Genomic DNA, 11,803 nt, shown 5'->3' on the forward strand with positions numbered 1-11,803 from the left:
AAGGCAATACTGCACTGATATTAAGGAACAAATTATAAATGTCTAAAGATTTGCACAACTGTATACATAATATATATAAATATATTTAACAAAAATGTATCTTTTAATAATAAAATGTTTAAAAATCAATATAAAAAATGTCATGACAAGAAGAACAGTCACATGGTGACTAATATTGCAATAGATTAACACAACAATTAAAATACATAACACATTTATTCAAATTACTATTATGATGTATAAAAAATATATCATAAGTATAAAACATCACTTTAAAAATGGCACAATACTCTTAATGTCTCATATCTGTAAATTAATACTGAATAAACATTAACAAGAGGCTGTCACAGTGACAGCCAGTGATATTGTTGGCTTTTTTCAAAATTACCTCTACCCCTTTTTATTGGGAAAATATGCGTCATTTTTCTCAAATTGGGAAAGTTATAACGAACCATGAATTTGACTGGAACTTCAATTTGCAGACCCCTTTCAAGAGGTAAACCCTCATTTGAAATAAGACTCCTTATTGTAAGTGATAATACATAAATAGACTCTCAAATCTGAACATATAGTCATTTTATGCATTAAAAATGTTTAAATGACTGTTTTTCAGTTTGTATTCATGCACAATTACTACTGAGACTGCACTGTGTGGGAAAAAAGTTGCCTTTTTGGGAATAATTTGAAGCCATTTTTTTTTCAAATGGGGATTATTCTCCAGGGGAAAAAGCCTTTATTCTCCAGTAATTTAAGGCAAACAATATCACTGACAGCAAACTGGATTTTCCTGCAGAAGTCAAACCCTGAACATTTGAGCAAGTATGGACACAACATTTTCAGCTTAAAACAGCTCTCTCTGAATTTGGATTGTGTTTGAATATTTGTTACAGCATAGGTTTGGCAAGTTGTCTCATTGGCATTTATACCACATCTTCTTATCAAATTATCAATTTCTGTTCAAAGGGCAATAACTCAATCACATTATAATTATAAACTTAATTTCTGAAAGGGTATCAAATTCAAGAACAGGAAAATTGAACTTGACCTGACTGTCACATACAGGAAACAACATATCTAAATCTGCAAATTTTTATCTTTGCTAACTTATTAAAAACTTATCAGCTCACACTTTTTCAAAATTCAAAAACAAATATTGCAAAAAATTCTATTATTTTTCAGTATTTTTTGACTGAGAAAAAGACATCACATTTTTATATACTGATACATGTTTCATTGCATGTAAAGCAATGTTTTTCTAAATGATATGTCATTGTAAACAAATAATGCACACAGAGGGGGGATGGTAACATGGGATTTTGAGACAACACTAGCAGCTAGGATTTCAATCCCCTTCATTCTTATATGAAAGACTTGTTAAATCAAGATCTAAATATATATATTTCCATGGAGAAATCATAACCCATTCATATATTGCTCATTTATCACATATACAATTTTTGACATCTTAATTTGATATAAACACAATAAAACAACATTTAAACAAAAATCTAATTGAAATATGAAAAAAACTGACCTATTGAAATTTTACATGAGTAAAATAGCAACCCATTGATATATATATATTTGATGTATCAAAAAAGAGACCCATTCCAGTGGCATAACCTCTATATAGGGAGAGACCTCCTGGATAATAGCCTACTCAGAAAAAAAAAACACATGCCCTAAACCGAATTACATATGTAAACATATGATGCCCTAATCTGAATTTTACATCAAAGTAAACATAATTGTGATGCCCTTATCTGAATGACACATCTCAGTAAACATATGGTGTCCTTGTATGAATTACACATATCCATAACATGTGTAGCCATACTTTGAATGACACATGGCTATAGACACATGTAGCTATACTCTGAATGATATGTAACTTTACGCATATGTTGCCATAACCTGAATGACATATCGCTGTAAAAATTTGGCACTTCACTCTGCCTTCCCTAGTAAAAATGTCTTCTGTAATATCACTGTTGTTTTATCTGGAAATATAAATATCGGTAGATAACAGAAATATTATGTACAGCAGTCATTGATTGGTTCAATTATCTTAATCGCATATTTTACTTATTCCATTTCTAATAATTGTACATTTTAGTATTTTCTTTCATTAACTTATAAATATTTTATGGTTTTAAATTATAATAATTAATGCTAGCTTTTACATCATTTGGTCTCTTGTGGAGAGGCCTCATTGACAATCATACCACATCTTCTGGTTTGTATACTGAAAATGATCAAAACCATATTTTTTTTTAGAACTTTTGAGCAATTGATGCAGTGATCTATTTGATGTAAATATAACAGAATTTGATGAGACTGTCACTAAAGTGAGAGGGTTAGCGCTATAAAACCAGGTTTAATCCACCATTTTCTACATTTGAAAATGCCTGTACCAAGTCAGGAATATGACAGTTCTTGTGCATTCGTTTTTGATGCGTTTTGTTATTTGATTTTGCCATGTGATTATGGACTTTCCGAATTGATTTTCCTCTAAGTTCAGTATTTTTGTGATTTTACTTTTTGAATTATGCTAATACTTTTGAAAAAAAAGTAACTAACATAAAAAGATATTAAAAAATCTCTTGCAACAATATCCATTCAAAATTTTACTGGCAAACTGAAGCATTTTTCTCAAAAAGTAATTCGGATCATGGTTATAGTTTTATCACAAAATGGTCTAGACCTTCTACTGGTATTCTTATACCATCATTATAACAGGTACTGGTACTTACACATTATATCGTTGAACGATTTAGGTTTAGATTTCCATATAACACCAAACAGATATACTGGTACACCAGTGAAAAATAATACCAGAGCCATTCCTGTCCTGGTGGGCTCTGTTATAACACAGATTAGTAACATCACAAAGTTTATCACAAACATAACAATAGGAAGAGCAATGTTCACCTGAAATTATAATAATAAAAAACAATTGTTTTTTTGCATGAGAGTTGTTTTCAATATTGACGTAAACTTCACCAGTCTCCAACGGACAGGGCACCTTTGAAGCAAATAAAAAGAATGATTGAATGATCATGCTAAGCATATCCCCACTCCTAATTTAAAATATCAACAAACATGAATTTAAGTACTAGGTGTTTGACAGTGTAAAGCAAATTATTATCCTATTATATATTGTCCCCTAAGACAATACCTTAAATAAATGTTTATAGGTTGCAGGTTAAATTTGTTGGTGTAATCTATTATAATCAATATTTGAGAGAGAAACTTGGTAGAAATGATTTCCTATACTTCTTCTATTAATCTTATCAATTAAACATTACAAACTTTAAGGTACTTACTTTATAAGGCCTTTTCATATCAGGACGGTATCTTCGCAGATACAGTAATGCTGACAAGACCATTAAAGTCATTATAATAGAGAATACTTGTATGTACTCAATAAACAGCACTAATCCTCCACTAAACAGTAGAAATAATGCTAGAAATGTCTGGAAAAAAATATGTCATAAAATCAATGGATACAAGATGTTGGAAGTAAAATGCAAACAAAATAGATACTACACTGGTTCACCTTCGGTAGAAGGACTTAAGCAGTCATAACTTATTAAGCCATTCAAATAAATCATTAAAATGATGTAAGCCTAACTAAGCTACATGTAAATGTCTTTTGTGTTCGTTTGTGCTTTTTTGTCCTGTTTTTTTTAATCAGCACTAATTCTGGTTCTGTCAATTTTCTTGGTAATGATGTTCTTTTTATATATTTCTATTCAATTTCAACTTTTAGGCATCTCCTTTTTCAAGACTAGAAGGGGAATACATCTGTGCGCTCAGTTGGCGTGTTCTGAACAGGTCCCGCCTGTTTTGAATCCAGACGTCAATGGAACAAATTGGAACTGAATGTATCTCATTGCTGGTAAACTTGGCATAAAGAAACAAACTCGGCATATCGAAAACTCGGATCATAACAAACTCTGCCTGCTAGTATTTATTTATATATATATATATATATAAAATGAAGTGAACATGTCAGCATTGTAGATTGCGTTTCTTATTGATTTCATTTAATCTTTTATTTTATTTTACTTAATTTATAACAATATGAAAAAAATTAAGAAATAATAATAAATAATTTTAATTTTCCAGTGGCAACTGGCTTCACTTTTCCGTAGGCTGAATCTTTTGTCCTTTCCGAACAAAACATTACATTTTTTAGTGTCCAAATAAAAAAGACTGACTTCAAAGTTGTCAGATTATCATTATAAGAAAAAGACATCAGACGGTCACTATAAAGTGTTATTCTTACAGAAAAAGGGAGTTTTATTGCATATTTCCCTAAAAATAATGCTTGTATGATCAAGTACGTTGAAATACATTGAACCAATGATTTGTTTAGTTGTACTATACAAATCCTTGATTGAACAGATTATTATTTTGCAGTTTTTATTTCACTGAAAGCTAAAGATTATTGTATCTTTATCTTTCAGTTCCCTTCTCCGCCATTTTGAATTCTGTCTGCACCTAATATCTTTTTGGTACTCTTGGAACGCGTTCAGAACACAATTATGTTTTGTTTTATTGAACTTCTGGCTGATTCTGTGCATTCCGATCGTCTGGAACTAGCCAACCGAGTGCACCCCTAGCTTCCAGGATCAACATTATGTGTGTGTTTGTGCTCAGTACAAAAGGCTGTACATGCAAGCCCTTATTAAAGATGTTTCAAAATTTCACAAACAGTCACTTAAGAGTGGCTGTTTCAATTAAAGTTTCAATTTAAGAAAAACATGTAAAAAGTCATTTTAATTATTATACAAAAATCTTGTTAATTGTTTTATTCAGTTCTCGTTTATTAAATGAATTTGCAGTCATAAATTGTGTTTATTGAATTCTGATCTTTTTGACAATCATATATACATATTAAAATTGCAACAAATTACAATATCATATGTTGTGTTGTCAAATTTTACCAGTTCATCTCTGTCCATACAACAGAGTATATTCTAATTGATTACCAAAACTTACTATTGCTAAGATAGCTGCCCATGGTGTTAGAAAAGTAGTTTGTAATGTCCCAAATATAGAGGGAAAATGTCCATTTCTAGCTCCAGCAAACAAAACCCTGTCAGAAAAGTTACATCTTATAAAATTAAAGTACATCAAAATGAAATTATGGATTGATGTTTACTTTATGTCCAGACACATATTTCATGCATGTTCTGGATGGTCAAATAGAAAATAATATGTCTTGATAGGATATTGTTGTTAAGGCTGATGTTTATCAATATTTAAGTAGTAAGTGTTTAGTCTGTTAAATATCTGTTAGAACCTTTAAATGGTTTTTTTAAAATGCATTGTGTTCTAAAATGAAAAAGCATGTCTCTTTGTAAATTTTAAAAAAAATGAATAAGTCATAAAAATTTCAAAAATGATTTTATATGAAGGTTATCAATGATAACTTTAACATTACAATGCCCATTTAGATTAATTCATATCATCTCTAAACCTGCTTAATGAAATGCTTATATATGGCTTAGAACTTCAATACCTACCTTGAATGTCCCATTATTGATGCATTAAGTACTCCAATACAACATAATCCTACCAATATTGTTATCACTGGAGTGAGAGGTCCATAAAAATTCTGCATAAATAACTAAAATACAAGAAAATATTGCTTAAAATGATAATTGACTTAAAAAATAAAGGTGAAGGTTACAATTGGGACCAAATTGGCTCTTTAAATTAAACATATCTTTAATTTTTGCTTTTTTTTGGTTACTTTAAATCATTGACTTTTTAAATTTGACTTACATTTTTTTTTTAAACATTTCCATTTTGCAATTAGTATAGTAAAACTGGTATATATATAAAGAGAAAAAATATAAAACACAACCATAGTGCCAGAGAAAAGATATTCAATCAGGAAGTGTATAATTAGCTAGGCTACAGTAAAATAATGTGAGTAATGATTTCTGCAGACTATTATATTAAAATAATCTTAAAGTAAGTCTATTTTTTAGAAATTTTGAATAAAGCTGGAAGGATGTTACCAAAAATCAGCAAAAAATGATAATAGTATCATAGATTTTCTTACAGGCAAATTGATCCTAGAGCTGTTGTTTTATATAACTATTTTGGTATATATAACTTACAACAGCAACAGCATCAGATCTCAGTAATTCTGTTGGACTCAGAACAGTAAAGAAGGCCACATTGGTTAATATATACACTGTCATCACAATAAAAAATGTGATATAAACTGCTCTGGGTAAATCCCTGTGAAAACAAAAATATGATATACAAGTTATTATTTCATGGAAATCAAATTTGATATGGGAGTTCATCAAGATTGTTGTCAGACAATCAAAAATGTGGATTCTGAATGAAACATGCATGTTATGTTATTATTACAGTAACTGTATGTCAGGCTGAACAATTTTCTAAAGATGTGATTCTCAATTATATTCATTCAAACTGGGGTGGAAATAAAACTAACCATAAATATCCATCGTTAAATAACATAGATCTAGCCAAAGAAGTGATTCAAGCAAAAGTCCTTAATATTGACTCTGCAAACATCTGAAGAACATGTATAAAACTTATATAAAAACTTACCTTGCTGGATTTTTAGTCTCTTCCATAAGACTACTAATAACCTGCCTGAAATTAAAAACATATTAAGAATTATGAAATAAGCTTAGAAAAAGGCTGAAAATGCTGAAAATGAAACAAAAATTCTGAGGTTATCACTTAAACTATGTATTTCTAAGCAGGCACATCTTGAACAAGCATACACTATTTGCTACCTGATGTTAAGCAACCAACAATCTGTCAGTCTAAGATGGTATAATTTTCAGAAAACTTGATCAACTATAAATTAATAGCATTCTTAACAGTTACTGTATGTCTTTTTTGGAAGGATTAATATGAAGTTACAGTTTCGTTTATTCTAATGCAGGGTTTCCACTGGTGCATTATCATTTGCCAAAAAAACAAATTATGCTGAAAAAAAAATCATTATAGGCAAAAATTTATTGAGAGAGAATTACAAAAGTTGCTTATTTTTTCTGGCTTATTTTTTCCTTTATCAGTCAACACTCTACCTTTTAAACTTGAAGTCTTCACACAATTTTATTTTGACAGAAATAGGTACCAAGCATTAAAAGCTTGATAGATATCAGAAAAATAAACTTATTAACAGTTTTTGAAATGCCAAAAAAAACTAATCTTAGATTTTATTCAACCCCTTTCAGTAGACAGGAAGTATCATCCAGATAAATGGATTGAAGACAAATTTCAACCTGTTAATGCATTGTATACAAAAATTATTATGAACATTCTGACATCCACAAATACATCTTTTGGATTGTTTCAAGATCAAATATGTTTCAAAATACTAACCAACCTCCATATGAAAATGTAGAGAAGAATGCAGCAAATGATATACTTCCCAAGTCTGTCTTAGAGTTGGCCATGATGTTCTCAAAATTATCTGTTTCACCTAGTCAAAAATAAAAACAATTCTATCATGGTCATTTGGCTACAATGAAGTCTGTCCCAACTGAACCCACTGACTTATTAGGATTCTGACAGTTTGGATTCAACTGGTATCATACACATGATACAGGTTAAACATGTTAAACTACTGGAGTACTCACTAAATACTGTAAATTCAGAAATTATTGAAAAGTTTTAATTAACATCAATAATGTGACTGGGTTAGTATCGCAATAATAAAATTATGCATTCTGATATATCTGATACATATATCTATATACAAATTTTCATTGAATCACAATGATTAATCTGCCATTTTTGTCCACACTTCAAAAATCGCAAAAACAAATGCACACAATAATTTCTGAATTAATAGTACCCATGCCATTGGTGATTAAAGTAAGTAACCTAAATAAGTTATTCTCGGATTTCTCTTGAACTGAATTTTAATGTGCGTATTGTTATGCGTTTACTTTACTACATTGGTTAGAGGTATAGGGGGAGGGTTGAGATCTCACAAACATGTTTAACCCCGCCGCATTTTTGCGCCTGTCCCAAGTCAGGAGCCTCTGGCCTTTGTTAGTCTTGTATTATTTTAATTTTAGTTTCTTGTGTACTATTTGGAAATTAGTATGGCGTTCATTATCACTGGACTAGTATATATTTTTTTAGGGGCCAGCTGAAGGACGCCTCCGGGTGCGGGAATTTCTCGCTACATTGAAGACCTGTTGGTGACCCTCTGCTGTTGTTTTTTATTTGGTCGGGTTGTTGTCTCTTTGACACATTCCCCATTTCCATTCTCAATTTTATATAAATTCAGTCAGTTGATTTTATGAATTAGAATGAAATTATTTTCTTCTGAATTGTCTGCCCATAGATGGCATTTTTAGGTAAGGTGTTTTGTGTGATTTGGCAGTTAAATCATTCGGCACAACAGGGTGTACTCGATAGGTCACACTAATTTTTATATCCATGCTATTTGATCTTTTGTATCATGTATTAAGCATGTTAAGAGATTGATTGATTCACAAACTATTATATAAAAAAGAAGATGTGGTATTATTGCCAATGAGACAACTGTCCACAAGAGACCAAAATGACACAGACATTAACAACTATAGATCACCGTACGGCCTTCAACAATGAGCAAAGCCCATTCCGCATAGTCAGCTATAAAAGGCCCCGATAATGTTCATATTTAAAATATATGTATGATGACAATTTGAGTTGATTCGTAATTTGTATCTGATAAATATTATTAAATGGTTGTTATTAAACCAGCCCTCGGCTCTGTCGTGTGGTATTACACTTTACTCTTTCATGTTATTTATTAGTATGATTATTATTTGTGGTTTAGATATACGGGTGTTAACGGAAGAAGAATCTAATTTACATACATCAGAGCTTTTGAAGTATTCTTTTTGTCAGGCAATGGGCTAACAGACTTGTCTCCTTACATGCTTACATTTATATCTAATTTTCACATTAAATTTTCAATGGTATTTCCAAACCTAGTATAAATCAATTCATCAAGGTCAATGAGTTAACAGATTGTGTATATATAATTTCTTTTTAGTTAAATACCACATAAATTAATAAAATGTTAATAAAGTTACCTCGTACCAGCTGTATAACCCCACAGACGACAATTAAGAGAAGTCCTATCACCTTGGTTGATGATAGAAATGTCTGTACTTTGGTAACATACTTCATATAGACACCATTTAAGGCCACAAATGTCACTGTAGGAAATAAACAAATACATCATATAAAAACGTTTACATAACATATTGAACTGCTAAAAAAAATGGTAGTATAAAAGTATTGTCATGATCTTGGTATTTTTTTGTTTAAATCTAGGCAGTGCAATCTATGCAATATGAAAAAAAAACGTGATGTTGGGTTTTCATAGCAGTTTTCAACAATGAGACAGCAACCCAACAACAAAAATATAACCAAAAAGCATACATGACAAATAGATGGCAACATTACAGCTTGCAACAATGGATAGTTATCTCAATCTAAAAAAAAATAAATTGCATTTTGATTTGAGCTAATAAACATTGAATATTGTCAATGCATGTACATCAGAAACATTTTAATTCTCTGACAGTTGTGACAGCTACCCTCAATCATGAAATCCAACATTTTGATCTTTAGACTTTAATATAAACTGTGTATGCAATTCATTAGTTCTAATAAGAATGTCTAGATCTGCTAGTAAGGATCTCATATGTGTTTTGCTGGCAGCCTTTCTATGCATGTAAAATGTATAATGTCATAACTTGAATGCCATTTTTTATTCTGGATTTGACCTCCTTAATTTGATCCAACAATATTAGTTTGTACCACTCTTATTTATTAAGTGTGTATGACTTCAATCTTAACTGACTACAGACCTTACAAGACCCACACAACAGTCCTGAAAGTGGTGTTCAAGACCAAACAATCAATCAATCTTATTCAATATGCAGAAGAAAAAAAAACATTCAGGAAAAATATCAATAATAGCCTTGCATTGAAATTGGATGTTATAAATATTTTAAATTGCAATTTATGAAAATTGTACATGTCTACTTTACTCAAATTAAAAACAATGATACACAATCATGGATAATCTGATAGTTTATCATGTATATCAATGTTTATAAAACATGTAAAAAATAAAAATAAAAATTGTAAAAATTACCTAATATCCATCCTCCTAAGATTTTAACACCTATCTCTGGTGGCCTACATGTGGGAAAGAATGGCTGTAGAATGTAAACAGAAGCACCATAGGAGACAAAGGCCCAGAAAGGTCCATTTATAAGAAGAAAATATCCCCATAACAACATGAACGCAGGAAGTGGCCCAAATACATTGAGAATGTAAACATAAGGACCTCCAGAAAAAGGAAACATTGTGCCAAGTTCAGTGAAACACAATGCCAGACTTAAATTAATAAAACCACCCACTATCCACATGATCAACGTCAGACCAACAGATCCTGTATTGGCTAAAATCATTGTTGGAGATATGAATATTGACACATGTCCAGTTACGGCTACCAAAATAGCCGTGCAGTGTAAAAGATTAATGGATTTCTTCATCTGGATTTTTTCTATGTGTATTCCCACTGCATCCTCGTCAACCGAGATATCACTTTGGGGTCGCTCCATTGGAATCTGATTTGATGACAACTCAAACAGACACCTGGATTTTGATGATCTGATATGTAAGTGTTAGATAGAATATTTGGTTCAATGCATTTTCTGTCCTATGTGCATTAAATATAGAAAAGGAAACCTCATGTTTGTGTTTCATTTTTTTTAAGAAACCGGAAATTACTAAACTAAAATCTAAATCATACCGATCTAGATACATTAATATTCCGGATATTAGCTTACTTTTCAAGTTGATCGAATAGGGGCAGGAAATGGATTAAATTAAAGAAGATAGCTTCCTTTAACCCATCCCAACAATTTCAATATGTACAAAACTTTATCACTCTCACCACTCGATTTATAAATAAAAAGACAAGAATGTGTCCCTAGTACACGGATGCCCCACTTGCACTATCATTTTCTATGTTCAGTGGGCCGTGAAATTGGGGTCAAAACTTTAGTTTGGCATTACAATTACAAAGATCATATTATCATAGGGAACATGTGTACCAAGTTTCAAGTTGATTGGACTTCAACTTAATCAAAAACTATCTCGACCAAAAACAGTTTAACCTGAAGTGGACAGACGGAACGGTGGACGGACTGACGGACGAAAGAACAGACGCACAGACCAGAAAACAAAATGCCCCACCTACGATAGTAGAGGGGCATGATGTACGATAGTAGAGGGGCTAGTAGAGGGGCATTATGTACGATAGTAGAGGGGCATTACATGTACGATATCGTAGGTGGGGCATTATAAGAAAATGTTTATGACTGCCATTAAAACAACTCTCTACCAGAGACTCAATACAGAAGGTGGCAGAGTTGAACTAGTTTAATGGCGCCAACCCCATCCCCTAAATAATTTATTCCTTATGACACAGGCTCGGACACAGGCGTTCTTGTTTCGCTGTGCATGTTATTATCTATAAATGCAGTCTTCTGTTCTATCAAGTCTATAACTGATGGTGCATTAAACGCGTGTGACTTTAAGTGAAGATTGCAATCAAGACTTGTCAATGGCAGCAACTAATAAATTCGTGTCTTAAGGATTATGTACCCTTTTTTTCCAATGCTAAACCCGCTATGGCAATTTTATCGAAAATCCACAGCCTTTCCCCGTATACTCTTATATTTGACAATTATACACAAAATGGAAAGTGGATTATTTC

At 31.4% G+C, this 11,803-nt stretch overlaps 1 protein-coding gene across 1 annotated transcript; it reads right to left on the reverse strand.

The window, feature by feature from the left end:
• Nucleotides 1-227: 227 nt before the first annotated feature.
• On the reverse strand, nucleotides 228-10,788 carry LOC143080075 (cystine/glutamate transporter-like). The gene is made up of 10 exons (XM_076255740.1): nucleotides 10,172-10,788; nucleotides 9,099-9,224; nucleotides 7,387-7,486; nucleotides 6,601-6,645; nucleotides 6,138-6,261; nucleotides 5,535-5,638; nucleotides 5,008-5,104; nucleotides 3,327-3,476; nucleotides 2,754-2,931; nucleotides 228-2,000 (listed from the first exon to the last, which is right to left on the reverse strand). The coding sequence occupies exons 1-10, from the start codon at nucleotides 10,641-10,643 to the stop codon at nucleotides 1,948-1,950; spliced, it is 1,449 nt and encodes a 482-aa protein (XP_076111855.1). The 5' UTR covers nucleotides 10,644-10,788; the 3' UTR covers nucleotides 228-1,947.
• Between the last annotated feature and the right edge of the window lie 1,015 nt (nucleotides 10,789-11,803).

The sequence above is a fragment of the Mytilus galloprovincialis genome, chromosome 6 (assembly GCF_965363235.1).
Source record: "Mytilus galloprovincialis chromosome 6, xbMytGall1.hap1.1, whole genome shotgun sequence".
Taxonomy (NCBI): Eukaryota; Metazoa; Mollusca; class Bivalvia; order Mytilida; family Mytilidae; genus Mytilus; species Mytilus galloprovincialis.